We start from the raw sequence: 15,021 nt of genomic DNA, 5'->3' as shown, positions 1-15,021 counted from the left end.
CAGAATATTTAAACTAAATTTAGATCCAAGTGTAAGCAGCTCTAAATAGAATATTTCAAAGCTCTTAACATCCTAGATTTCACAACTCTGAAGTTCACATATCTAAGACTCTCTTTATTGCCAGTTTAAGCAAAGCAAATTACAGTCCAGATTAGCCTAACTGAAAGCTTAAATCACTTCACCTTCTGTGAAGCCATAGTTAATCAAATTGAAGTTCTCATCAATGTTCCCATTTTATTACTGTAACCAGGAATTTATCAGATCAGGAAGAGAAATCCATACTGGTTTAACAACATCAAGAAGACAATACTGAAGGGTTTAGACTTGCTTTTATGTAACCTGAAGTAGAGTTCTGAAAAATGGAGATAAAATTAGGCATAATGAAGAATAAAACCTTTAAAGATCCCAACAATCCCTCTTATGTCAAGCTGACTTTAAAGTAATTTGAGGCAAATTACTACCCATCTCCTTTTGTAAACACTTCCATCAACTAGAAAAAAACAAAATCCTTCAACTAATGGGTGGACTAATTAGTAGCAATGGAATTGTATTTAACTGATTACTTCAGTAGCTGTCATCAGCTTTAAAGACAGAACTCACAAATATCAAAAATACAGCTTCTCAAAGAAGAGAACAAGACACTCTACAGAAGAGTTTTGACAAATTGATTAAACTAATAAACTGAAAAAGATAGTTAACAAACAAGAAAATCAATATTTATCTAGCTAGTTTCCATGTTACCCATAGAAGGATGAGGAAGCCTGATCGCAATGGCTGTCTCACTCTCAATTATATTAAATTGATGCTATTCACACATAACTCCAACTCAAGTCTTATACATTCTAAAGAAGGCGCTGGCTATTAAACTACTGGAAGACTAATAAGCAAAACCTTACAGAAACTCATGAACTATTGTTGTTTTTGCAATTCTCAATACAAATTTGAGGAAAAACTGTGCTGTAACAGTCTGCACAGATTACAAAACAATGTGGTCAGATCAACAATACATCAAACCCAGTACCATCATCCAATAGCAGAAACAACACGAGATATTTAGAGAAGTCACAGAAGCCTGGTGATCTTCTGCAGCTTTATTTTTCAACTTCCTAAAGAGGCATGGATACTCATTACACCTACAGGTTTTCTATTCAGAATAGTCCATTTGAAGCAAGCAAATGACATTGAAGACAAGCTAGCAGCAAGACTGATGCTGCTATGTAGTACTGACAAGCAACTACACTTGCACTTGGAGAAATAGTAAGTATAAATGGACACTGAAGATTTATCTGCCTTTACTAGGTCATTTCCGTTACCCTCCTCCCCTAGTCTATGGAAAACCTTTCACTTCTCTCTCACCTAAGAAAAATGGTGAATTTAGATTTTTCTTTGCAGTAATCAACCCCGGTCTTTAGAATTACACAACATGAATTGCTTAGAATCAAAGAATGGTTTGGGGTGGAAGTGACCTTCAAGATAATCTAGTTCCAACCCCCTGCTACAGGTGGGGACATCTCCCACTAGACCAGGTTGCTCAAAGCACCATTCAGCCTGGATAGGGCTTCTAGATTTGTCTCCTGCACTTTACAACATAATGTGGAAAACAAACATTCCTGACTCATTTATGGAATTAGCAAAAACTCCACTACAGAGCTGGATCATGCTTCCAAGTTAAAGACTAAATACTCAGTTTAATTATGTACTGTAAAAGTAAAGCTAAAAATACAACTTAGGTGTAACTATTTTTAGACAAACACTTGAAGCAGACAATGAAGTACATCAGCATCTCACATCAATAGCAGAAGAAACAATCACAAGCATCTGCTTAATTACAAGAACCTCAGTGATCAGCAAGTGCCATAATACCTCTGATATAAGGAGTAGCCCCTGTTCCTCTCTCCTCCATCCACCTGTCATATTAACATATCTTTGCATCTTCTCCAGTATGATATACCTTGTGCTGGGTCATCTTAGCTCACCACACTGACAGAAAAGATACTAATATGGCAGTGACTTTAAAATATTTAGAAAACTGACAGACTGCCTGAATGCATAGAAGAGTCTCCACTCTTAGAGATGCTCTGAATTAAGCTGGCAACTTGCACAAAACAGTGCTGCAAAGGGAAGTGTTGAATTAAATGATCTCCAGAGGCCTCTTTCCAACTTTAGCACTTCTACGAGTCAAAGCTATTTTCAACTAATTTCTAAACTTTGACAATCTAAGCACAAACATCCTGCAAATGCCACTGGCCCAAGCAGAGAGGTTAAAAAAAAAAAAAGCACACCATTGGAAACTGGATCACTACTGGCATGAATAGCACACTTCAAGTTCAAGGCAACATCTAGCTTTAGGTGATACTTTCTTGCACTACATGCTATTGATTACAAGAATAGAGCTAAGATAATTCCAGGTGCAGATAAAGCTTTTCATGCCAACTCAGTCATGAAGGTAAGAAATCTCATGTAGCTACAATGGCTCACACTAAGAGTTCTGCAGGGAAACACTAGTAAGCACATAGGCACAGACTGAGAGTTTCAGGCAGTTCATAAGCCTACCCAACAAGCAGTCAGCTAAGCTGAGTAACAATCAACTTCAGCAGCAGCTTTCTATCCCACAGCCATGAGTTTAAATCCCTCATTCTTCAACTAATGCTTCACCAAAATAATTAAAGTTTGAGGCTAGTATTCGCTGGCTGCAATCGTATACTTCTCATGAACTCTGAGACATGACCTACACACAAGGCTCAACACCCAGAATTTCTGGCCCATCACAAATTCCCTGCTGGCACGTAGCCCTTAACTTCAGCCTAAGTGTTTTCTGCAGGAGTTATTGGCTTTTGTTTCCAGACAAAATTTGTTACTACAACTTGAAGGTAAATTTACATGCACTAGTACATTGTCAAAAAGCCATGTTACCATAGTAACTTTGCAGGGCCATAACATTAAAAAGTTTAAAAGCAGTTTTGCCTCTGGTTTCCCAAAGCAAAATCACTTTAAGGAAAACCCTTCATTTATCACATAAAGCCTTAAAACTACCTTTCAAAACACCTGAGAGGAAAACACTGAAGAAAGTTTTATATCTCCTAAAGTAAAGCTTCTTTTCCTAACAGTTTTATTTAGTTAAGTGAAAGCAGAAAAATAGTTTTCTTTACATTACACTACAAAGGAAACTTGAAGATGTGGTAAAGTTCCTATCAACCCAGGAGAGCAGACTGATCTGATATTTGAATTGTATTGTTTACAGTTCTAAGAAATCAATACTTTTCATCAGCTCAAAGAAGTCACTTAAGACAAGCAACTAATTGCCAATTGTTGTACCCACTAAAAGGGCTATTCAGTCCCTGGAAACCTAACCTTCAAACAAAAAAAAAAAAAACCAAGTTTTGCAGCAGCAAACAGTCAAGCAAGTGATAAATATTTCCTTCCCCCAACTCCCCTCTATGTGACCTTGGGGCATAACTGTCTGACTTATTTCATGTCTATCCACAACAGTTTCAAACCAGTATTTGTTCTCCTATCTTGTGCAGAGGTTCAACTTCTGATTCAAAGCATTTTTGCTGGGTTGTATCCAAAACTTGAAGCAGTACCACTTCAAAAAAAGAGTCATTGTATAGCCAGCACAATGACAATTCCTGTCACAACGGAAGCCTAAGCAATCTTCAGAGTTATGAGTTATTTTCTTCCAGTTTATACCACATCCATACAAAGACAACAATTAGAGTCAGATTTGGTAGTAACCTTCAAGTAAGTTATCACAATATTCCCTTCATAATATTTTGACTTACCTACTACTGTTCCTACTTGTGTTCACATACTGCTAGAAGAAACAAAGACTTGCAAAATTTACTAGGTAAAAGAAATCACAATATACTTGAGAAGTTTGGGAAGATTTCATGCAGAGTACTCAAAATAAGTACAGTTCCCTCAGATCCCTTGGAAACTACAGTAGGCTCAAGAACCATATATGATCAGAAGTCTCCCCCATCATGCAAACCATCTGCTCTTCCAGATGGCAGCATATACTGGTGTACCACATAAGACAAATGTTATTAATATGCTTAAAACGGTATTTTGTTATGCACTCCCTCACTTCCACTGAGAACGAGTTAGAATGTATTTCAGAAGACCTAAAAGATACACATTCCTTCCCCAAAACACTCTCATATCTAACAGAAGATCTGTTAAAGCATTTCTTAAGCAAGACTGCAGAGACAAATAGCTATCAGTTAAAAACTGATAGCAAACTATCACACATCAGGTGTTCATCACAGTACTTGTTTGAAGCTAGACAAATCAAGAAATTTATTTTGAGAACCCCAGTTCTCAAACACCATCCTTATGAGTGGGGCTTTTTTTTTAAATGTCACTCCACAGCTTTTGTCTTGTACAGCTAGCCAGTTCCACACAGCATTTAGCCTTCTGCTAAAATTAAACTACAAAAACATATAGCTGTGTTTGACTTCTACCTATTGTTTCCTGGAAGTCCAGATCTTTTAGTCAATAATGCAATATCAAAAACCTGCACTAAAAACTTTGGGTAAATTTTCAGTGGATTTTTAAATTTATGAACCACTGTACAATAATTATTGCAGACTTGAGAAGGTACTGCCCATTAATAAATAGAAAGGAAAACCCTGTAGCCTGGCCTAAAATGTAAAACCTACTCATACTGCAGTAGCATTTAGTAGACAGTGCTGAACACACCAGTTACTACACACTTAACGCATGTAGGTCAAGTGGTCTGTCTCACAGGAAGATGGAGATGTCATCCCCTCACAATTAAGAATGCTTTAGCAAACACTACTGAACACCAGGCTGATTCTAATAATCAGGCTTTACTTACTACAAGAACAGCAACAGAACAACTCTAAAGTGACTGCGAATTGTTTCAGCCTGATTCCCAGCGTACAGAGGAAAGAGTCATTATGTGGTTTCCAACTATAAACCTTTCTGAAAACAGTTTCCCTTCCAAACACAAGCTGACATGCTGTTTTACAGCATCTGCCAACCTCTGATCACACTTCAATCACTGAAGTACTGGCAGACCCTTTCCACTGCTGCTGGTTTTATGAGAAATAATACACTAAGCCACTACAGCATTGAAGCAATCAGTGAACTGTTTTCCTAAGCTAGGCTTTTAGATTCACCTCAAAAATAGAGGCATTTCAAAAGCCCAATTCAAAATTACCTCATTCTTCTCTCTAGCAGTACACAACAACTCCACTTTTATAGAAATAATCAAGCCAAGCAATCTATCAGCTGGGTATGAAAAAGAAGGCTATCAAATCTGTAACAACAAAAAAAAACTTCTCTAGATTTAGTGACAGGTTTCTCTGTAAATTCCAATGCAGGCAGTGAAACAGTCCTTGATATCCATCAGTCAAACCACAGTCTCCAAGTTCTCGCTACAATTAGAGGTGCCAGAGTACAGTCAGTTGGTAGGTTTAAGACACTGCCCCACAGTTTAAATCACATGTGCAGTAGAGCTGTAAGAGGGATAAAAGATCTATATAGCTAGCTAGTAGTACACTTCCTGGAGGAAGTACTACTGGTATTCACATGCATAGTACTAGGACTAGGTACAAAAGGAGATTTATCTGGTTATCTCTTTATTTTAAAAGATGTCAACACCAAGTACTATTAAAAGATATGAGAAAAATGGAATTGTGTCACAGGAGTTGCTTAAGTTCATCCTTCTCAGTTTTCATTTCACTGTACTGCACAGCAGGAGACTTGACCAAACAGACAAGAGAGTCATTAGGTTGTGTTTTTATGCAGGAATGATGCCATCTTCTGAGAAGTTACTACTTCAGAGTAGTTGTATTTCTAAAAATGCAGAAATTCGTCAAATTAAAAAAGTCATTCAAGAAAAATTTTAAAACATCTTTAAATCTCTACCACCATCTGGAGGATATACTGTGAAATAAAACATTAGTCCTGTAGAACTTCAAGGAGACTTGTGCAAGTAGACCAAAAATCAAAGGCTTCAAGGTTCTTGAGGCTTCGCCCTGAATACCTGGCTTTAATGAGAATGTAATTTTAAATGCAAATGAAATAAACCAAGTTCTTTGGTAATGTCAGATATGAATTACAAGCAATCACCTGCTTAAGCAGGTACTGTGCTTCCTGCATTGCAGATTTAAAAGGCAATTTTCCAGAAATCCTGAGCTAGAGAGTTTGAGAATGCCCTAAGAACATTGTATCGTAATGTAGATAAAAGCAAAGGGTATTAGAACCTGTAGCCACTGTTGAGTAAAACTAAAACCTAAAAGATATATCCAATCTGGTTTTTAGTCTTAGTAGCACTTCAAATAGAAGTCAAAAGTAGTTAAGCTTTCTTCATAAAATTAAAATCAACTTAATTTGATGTAATTAGCATACAAGCCAACCTATAAGATTTAAGTTCTTGAGCAAGAAAGTTTAAAAAGCATCCTTTTTAAACTCTTCTAGTGAAAAGTTTACTTAAGTATCTGCTGCAGAAGCAATACAGAGCATGGGAGAACAATGCTAGCTGAAATCCTAATAGAAAGCAAGTAATAGCAGTTACTAAACTATGAAAATCAAATTCTATATTTATAAAACAATTTAGCTAGCTGTTTTGAAGTGAAAAAGCTCATGTGAACTTTTATAAGTAAGAGTTCATATTTCTATAATTTTCATCCAAGCTGATATATTCTTTAAGTTACTCAGTAATAAAAATAAACGGAAAGTAACCAGTCTGAATCAATTACACACTTGATTTCAAGTGCATAATTGATTTCAGGCATTTGTGGCCTGAAAAGAACTCCCCAGTCCTCCAGGCCAGGATTAATACCTTTGTTAGCCTAAACTATTTTATGGAAATTCATCCCTCAATTTTACAGATCTACACAGACCAGAGAGGAGTTAAAAACAATTCACATGATCAGTTGTGAAACAAACCCCCAGCAATGTAACAGGAGTAGGAAGCATACAGGAAGTGATTCTACTGTTCTACAGTAAAAAAAATAAATTTATTCCACAGTTTCTATTCACACACAGCTCAGTTAAAGCCACAGCAGTTTCTTATAACTTTTACTTTTAGGTTTCGCTAAGCATGAAACTAATGATTCTTGTTTGTGTGATCATCTCCATCAGGCAATACATATTCTATTACTTAAAAAAAAAATATCTATTTGGAATCAATTATTTTCTGATGTAAAAAAAAGTACTCAAGATAGCCAACCTATAGCCTTCCAAGTATTTGAATAATAAAAAACAAATATTTTTCATTTGAATGTGTATCATTGACCAAGGTAGTCATTTCACTCCAATTGTCATAGGCATTTCTCTTAGATATCTTTACTGGTACGAAAAGCTCTTCCTGAGGAAAACTGAAAGCACCGATTTAAAACTACACAAGTTCAGTGAATCAAAATGTTATGAAGTATATGTTAACTAAACCTTTTGCTTCAGTGTTGCTTAGGAATACCATCTTTGAAGTAGTCTATATACACTAAATCAGAGTAGCTCTTTGTTTTGTATATGGTAGTTTCTGACTCTGAATATAAACAACAGTCCCATTAGTTATAGCTGCACTAGCAGGACACTTGATGCAACTTTCACACTTCTGCATATATCCAGTGCCATAAAAATTATACAAAAGCCAAGGCTTCCCCAAATGGATCTCTAAATACACAAACACAAAACACATGTCAACAACAGATTACAAAACAGAAGCCATTAGTTTCTTCCTGGATAGGTCTTAAATACATCCACATTTCTAGAGGGGCTCTCAAATGCAAAATCTTCACCAGAATGGTCTAAATGTAAGGGTACTGTGTTACCAAATACAAATTATCCAGTATGACTTGTAATAGTTTTAAGTGAAGGCATGAAAGCTTTTAAATGATGGATCCTATTAACTGCAGAGGAAGAACATTAGAAATACTTACTATAGTATCCATAAAGTACAGTGTCTTCAATTTGTCTTGAAACATTAGCATCAGCCCAGTCCTAGTAATAAAGAATAAAAGCATTTAACATCAAGTAGAAGAGAATTTTTTTAAATGGCCTTTTAAAAGAAATGAAAACACCCACACTTATTTCAAATGCCTAAAGAGAAGAATTAGGCACTGTATCACCGATGAATGTACAGATGTTATAATCATGAAATACACCACAGAGTTTGGCTAAGCAGTTATTATACCAAAAGAGAATAGATAGAATACTTCACCATATCCTGGGCTCGCTATCAAACTCCAGAGGAGAGGATCTCCAGAAGAGATCCTTCCCCAGTGGTAGTCAGCTTTTAAATGGGTCTAGGAGGGCAGCCAGGCTCCATCCCTTCCAGCAGCACAGGTGAAGGGCCTTCACCTGTGCTCCCATAGCTGACTCATTGCATCAGGTGATCAATCAGAGGTTCAGGCCATGATTCAGCAGTTCCCATACAGGCACCAAGTTGGTTGATTTTAATCATTGAAATTTAAGTTGAACTAATTCACTAACAAATCTGATTAAGAATGTGCTGCATTTCAGGGGACACTGAAAGCATCCCATTTACCCAACTGAAAATACAGTTATACTCAGTTCTAGCCTCTTTCTGCACTGCTAGAATCTTACAGCAGACACTGGGAGGGCTGCAATCAAATCAGTGACAAGCTCATTTTGAAGTTATTTCCTCTAATAAAAAGGTTTCACACTACTAAGACTGGGAACTGATAGAAAACAGCCCCCAAAACCCTACATGGGGCTGACGCTCACAGTAGTGGCATCACAGTTTGGGAACATCTTTCCAGAAAAAGGTTACGCAGTCAAGGTTTTTTTCTAGATGCAAGTCAAGAAGGACAGAGTGACATTTGCATAGCATTTACTTTGTTAATAATTCAAATAAGGAAGAACAGGTTGATTTTGTAACGATAGCTTAAGGTATCAAAACTATTTTTTCAAGTAGTTATTAGCAAACTTCTGACTACATCTCTATACTACAGTTTCTGCTCCTACTGTATTTAATTAACAATGCTACAAAAGAATCATGCATTTAAGAAAATGAGAAATCAACTTTTTACAGCTTGACAGTAATAAGGAAGGGGAACAGTTTTAAACCAATAGAGGGGAGATTTAGGTTAGATTTTAGAAGGAAATTCTTTACTCGGAGGGCAGTGAAGCCCAGGCACAGCTGCCTGGAGAGCAGTGGATACCCCATCCCTGGAGGTGCCCAAGGCCAGGTTGGGGTGGGGCCATGGGCAGCTGAGCTGGTAGGAGGCAGCCCTGCCCACAGCAGGGGACTGGAACTTGATGCCCTTTTGAGGTCCCTTTCAACCCAAGTGAAGATTATGAGATTGAAATGTAATCCTAATACAAGACTTGAATTCTATAAACACTGAAGCAAGCTTCCAAAAGCCTGATCAGGCACTGTTAAATTCCTATACTTTAAATTCCCACTTTTTTCAGATTGAGAAATTCAAGTCTTTTCAATAAATATAAAAACACATGTACTGATACAGTACATATGTAATACAGAAGAGAGCATGCTGCTTAAGACTGCAAAAGGTAAGTCTAAGTCAACATTTACTTTATCAGTTCTCTCAGAAGTGGGTAAAGTCCCCTGTGACATGGACTTGATGACATGCCACACACATTACAGATGACAGCCCATTATCTCAGGAAATCAGTACCACCTTCCTTTGTGTTAATATATTAAGATCCCCTGTAAACCACCTGACACTGAACATGTGAAGTTAAATGATTAACCAATGGGTTTTTAGTAAAAAATTTAGGTATACTTTTCCTAATCAGCAAAAAGAAGGCATGAAAAATATTTTCTCAGAAGGGATAGTTGTAACACTGCCTAATGTGAAGTGCTTGTTACATACACAATAAGCCCAGTCTTTGGAGGCTGTCCCTAACAACATTTCAGTAAAAAAAAAAAATTCCAGGCATTTGTATGATCATTAAAGAATTTGACAGTAATAAGTTGAGAATATTCACACAGAATATGAATGTGTTTAATTTGCTTAGTGTTAAAAAGAAAATGTGCTGCTTTAATTACGCCTCAGGGAAATGCAGTAACATGTGGCACCCTTACCTTCAAATGGATCTTAGAATAAGAGCAAGATTTTTTTTTTATGTGAGATTCAAAACTGACATCAGAAAACACCAAGAAAACCTTTTAGTCATCATTGCTCAAGTGGCCCAGCCACTGTACAAGAAGAGCTATTAACTGAAGTACAGTAGGACTTCACTGCTAAAAACCAAAACAGTTCCTCCTCTAACTTCAGAAAATAATTACTAAGGTTGATAACAAAGATGTAGAACATTAAAACATTATTATTTTCAATTTTGTTGCTTGAATTAAGTTGTGTACCAGACCACAGTAATAGAATAGGAAGCATACATTAGAGCATACCAAAATAGAGATGCTATCTCACATTAGGATAGTAAAGATACAAAAATCTCCTTCACCACAGCATATAACTACACCTGAGTTTCAACTCTGCACAAGAGTCTACAATGCAAGCTAGCTTATACATACAGCATAGCTATTACACCAGCTTCCATTCAGCTGCTGATGCTCTACTTAAAGAGTCACACAAACTAAGGAAGTAAGAATTCTTATTCTCAGCATAAAGTTATCTTTATGCACACCTCGTCAAGCAATTCAGAAGCATAACAACTTCCCCTGAGACATCTCAAAAGCTAAGGACAGCAGCCATCCTTGTCAGAAGGCACACTGCTAGGTAGCATCAGTGAGCATCAGAGCTTTGACATTACTAGCAAAAGCACTAGCATTTGTCAAATTGAAAATTTACTGGATGAGCACACAGAGGACTCCGCTGAGGACTAACTTATCAGGAGACTCTAACTTATCAGGAGAGCCTCTAGGTCCAGCCTGTTTTCTCCTCCATTCATTATGGCCCACATTTACAAGATACACAGCAAATGCATCAGAATCACAACAGACAAACAGACTAAGGTGAGATATCACTACTGCCTTCAGGAGCAGTTCAAGATGAAAACATGACAAGTTCCCTTAGGATCTGCTGAATTTACACATTCTACACTGTTCTGCTGTACTTCATTCTGTTCCTTATATTTACCAATACATCATATCATCTTTAAAGTACCTGTAAGATGAAGGAACCAAACTCTAAGTATGTGCAATGGGTATGATGGCCTAAAATTAAGCTACACCTCTTAATTACTCCTTAACTGAAACCACACTGAAGAACCTAGAGATTTTAAATACAGTCAAAAACATTTGAAGTAAAAAAATTAGTAAAAGGTTGCCATGTAAAGGTAATTTTGAAAATGCTGTTACAGTTTACCTAAACATTGAAACAAAAAGCATTTGAGGGAGCTTATATTAATTATAATCACAAAAATTTAGTGAAAAACAGTTGCTTCCCTTACTAATATGAGTCAGAAGCATCTCCCTTGCTCCCCCAACAGCTGTGTTCAGTTAGTCTGATGTTAATGTATTCAACTACAATAGTACTACTCAAACCACAACAGCTAACTTCCCCAAACAAAAGGAGTACAAGCTGAGAGAATGGCTTTCAATTTCTACTGTCACTGCTGGATCTGCAAGAATTTCACAAGTACCCCAGTGAAGATTGTTCCACTCTCAACAAGTGCATCTCAATAGAGCTTAAAGTGGCACATCACAGGTTTCAATATTGTGATGTTTCATCATAGGCAGATGAAGCTGACATTCTACTCATTAGTCTCATCCGAAGCTTAGACAGCAACAGGAAGACAATACCAAAGATTGTAATGCAAGTCATTGCATGGCTAGATGAGAAAAAAAAAAAAAAACAACAACTGGGCATCTAGATCATAGATCTTCTAGTGTGTTACCACAAGAAGTGAGACACAGCCACAATTTTGTCAGAAGTACCATTAGAAACAAGCATGTCAGCCATATCTGCTACCGTGAACATTTCAGACAGAAACTTATTTCACAAGTAATTCCTACTCAGGACAGGAAGTATTATCTCAGCTAACTTTTTAGAATAAGAAGGCTTGGAATCTCAAGATGGGTTTGTCTTCTGTTTCTCTGTATGGTTTGGTTTTTTCCCCCTCTTTTGTTTTTAATAGCTACATGATTTTCCCAGGAGGCAAAAAAAGTAAACAGAATAGTCTGAAAAGGATCTACCATAAAATAGATAGGACTTCACTAAGGAGATGACAACTTTTAACAGCTCAGCAAGGTTTGTGAAGTACTCAATCTAAGCTAACTGAAAGCTCATAGCCTTTAATTTCACTCAGCAGCAAGAACGTGTGCATTTCAAGAATAACGGTTCTCACCATCTCCCCCCATCCTGTATTGCCTCATCAATAGAATAAAAAACATATCAGTGATGTTAACATCCAAGTGCTGTAAAAAAGCACACTTCAAATATTTGAGTTGTAAATAACACAACATGAGGCCTTGCATGCCCAACTGCAATCTCAAGTCTTCAAACTGGGGTGCGGTTCTCCTCTCCTACATGCTTGCTGGCAAAACAAGCAAGCTTCCAGAACAAATCAGTTCTAACTGTATGCATTTATAGTCTATTACTCAAGATACAATACTGTCAAAGAGAACAGCCGAACTCTTCAAGAGTAATTTTTAGTAAATACTACTCAACTTAGTTTACAGGGCAATTCCCAAGTTTCTCTGACCAATACTGGAATCAAAAACCTGTTTTCCTGCTTAGCAATACCATGAATACACAAAAATAATTGCTGCTTCCAGAAAAGGTGTTAAGTGTTGGTTTTTAGACTCAATCTGTAGGTTCCTTCTAGGTAACTGTTGTGCTCAGTGTATTCCAGCATATGCAGGAATAATCACAACTACATGCATGCACTACTACTCCCTTGCAAAAGGGCTACATGGTTACTGTGCAACACTTCTAATACTTGCTACAAGGCATAAAAACAGTAATTGCGAATCTCAAAATATACTAAGATACACAGTAAGACACCCTCTCCTACAAACACACTCCCCCTTAAGGGGCTTTCCAGCTTGTCCTGGAAAGACTAACTTAATAACCTCTACAAATAGAATCTCATACTCAACATTTCAGATAGAATAAGACTTATGCAGATCCATTATGTTAGTATATCAGAATCAAAATAAAAATTCTTGCAAAAACAACTGAAATTTGAGCTGCTAATAAGCAAATCAGTTCTTAAATACTGGGGGGTACAAGTCCTATTTTACAGCATCCCATTACAATGTACTAAAAAGAAAACGTGTACAGGCAAAAAGTAGCATATATAGTTTTGGCAAAAAAAAAGGAGTAAGTACTTAGAAGCACATAGCATTTGGGAAGTCTTACAGAAAGTCACATGAAGTAATAACACTGAAATCCAGATCAAGTAACAAACAGAGGAAAGTACAGTATTTGCAGTGCTGGTACCCAGAAACCACAGCACCAGCACTAGTAGAGATTTTGTTCCCCTGATATGCCCAAGTGTTTAAAAGAAACATTGTTAACACAGGAGAGCTGCTTCTTTCAAAGAAGCAATTAACATCTTCAAAAGCACATACCTTAAATGTACCATTTTGATTTTTCATATATGAAACCAGGAAGATGTCCACTGGTAGTAATGCTGATGAAATTAGAGCAACTGCCAATGCAAAGATAGCTGTTATGGTAGAAATCACTTCACTTTCTCGCCGACTCTGATACTTGCGCACATAAACCCAGGAGAAAATCAAAATAGCCTGAAAAACACAGTGGAAGACAGTTATGACTAGAATACCAAGGACATCAGAGTGCAGCTACTAAAGTCAGACCCTTTATCAGGACTAGAGCACCTCTCCTATGAAAACCGGCTGAGGGAGCTGGGCTTATTTAGTCTGGAGAACGCTTCAGGGAGATCACACTGTAGCCTTCCAATATTTCAAAGGAGAATACAAACAATAATGAAATTAACTTTTTACATGGATAGACAATGATAGGCCAAGGAGAAACGGTTTCAAACTAAAGTTGGAAAGATTTAGATTAGATGCCAGAGGGAAGTCTTTTGTTACTCTGAAGACAGTGAGGCATTGGCACAACTGCCCAGAGAGCTGTGGGTGCTCCATCCCTGGAGGCATTCGAGGTCAGATTAGATGGGGCACTGAGCTGGTAGGAGCCAGCCCTACCCACAGCAGGCGATTGGAACTAACTGATGTTTGAGGTTCCTTCCCAATCAAACAGTCCTACACTCCTACACTTCCACAATCAGGATGCTCATTCATCTGAGCATCAGCAACAGATTCATTATAGCAATTCACTCTTTTTTACCTTCACCACGACCACCAAGCAGTACCAGTGATACAGGCAGGAGAACTAGATGGCCACACGCCCTCACCTCTGGACTCTGCTTGGACTTACAGCGTTACGACATAGCCTTTATCAGGAACACCCCGAGACAGCAACAGCTCTGCGAGGCAGACGCACGGCCGGGAGGCAGCAGGGCAGGGGATGAAGAGCAGGCAGCCGGGCCAAGCCGGGGCGAACACGGGAAAGGAAGGGGAGCCCACCGGGAAGGGGAGTGAGAGTAAAGTTTAAGAGGGAACTCGGAGGGCTAATGCTCACGCAAGGAAGGGGAAAGAGGGAAAACCTGTCCCAAAGAAAGGCGGGAAAGAAAAAAGAAGGGAGATACTGAGACATCACAGGGTCTGAGTGGGGCAGCTGCAGGTCTAGCTGAAGAAAAACGGGCCGAGAGAGCCCCGCTCACCAGCAGCGCGAGGCCGAAGAGGCACCATCCCGTCAGCAGCTCGGAGGTGGCCGCCGCCATCTTCGCTTCCGTCAGTAGCAATCAGCCCGCCTCCGGGGGCGGGGTCTTTAAAGGGGCTCCGTAACGTCACCATGGGGACCGACGCGGGGCGGGCGGGCGGTAGGCTGGTGTTCTGCGGGGCGGGGCAGGGCAGGGCGATCTACGGGGCACCTGAGCGGAGTGGGACCGAAAGGTATCGAGTAAATTCGATGTTTGAATCAAAAAGAAAACTATCCTTAAAATGGAATCGTATAATAATATCGCGAGTTGGAAGGGGCCCACAAGGATCACTGAGTCCTACACGTGGCCCCA

The 15,021-nt window shown here is 38.3% G+C and overlaps 1 protein-coding gene across 1 annotated transcript in view; it reads right to left on the bottom strand.

The window, feature by feature from the left end:
• The window catches only part of LMBRD1 (LMBR1 domain containing 1), a gene marked incomplete at its 3' end in the record, with an annotated part of 64,582 nt that extends 49,840 nt beyond the window's left edge, over positions 1 to 14,742 (bottom strand). Inside the window, exons 1-3 of the mRNA XM_079532832.1 lie at positions 14,671 to 14,742; positions 13,493 to 13,669; positions 7,911 to 7,971 (exon numbers count right to left, since the gene is read on the bottom strand). Coding sequence (XP_079388958.1) covers positions 7,911 to 7,971; positions 13,493 to 13,669; positions 14,671 to 14,730 — 298 coding nt within the window. The 5' untranslated portion in view covers positions 14,731 to 14,742. The remainder of the gene's footprint in view (positions 1 to 7,910; positions 7,972 to 13,492; positions 13,670 to 14,670) is intronic.
• Between the last annotated feature and the right edge of the window lie 279 nt (positions 14,743 to 15,021).

This window comes from Tetrao urogallus, assembly GCF_951394365.1.
Source record: "Tetrao urogallus genome assembly, chromosome: 2".
Lineage (NCBI taxonomy): Eukaryota > Metazoa > Chordata > Aves > Galliformes > Phasianidae > Tetrao > Tetrao urogallus.
The sequence above is the reverse complement of the archived record's forward strand: the minus strand, read 5'-3'. Positions and strand labels throughout refer to the sequence as shown.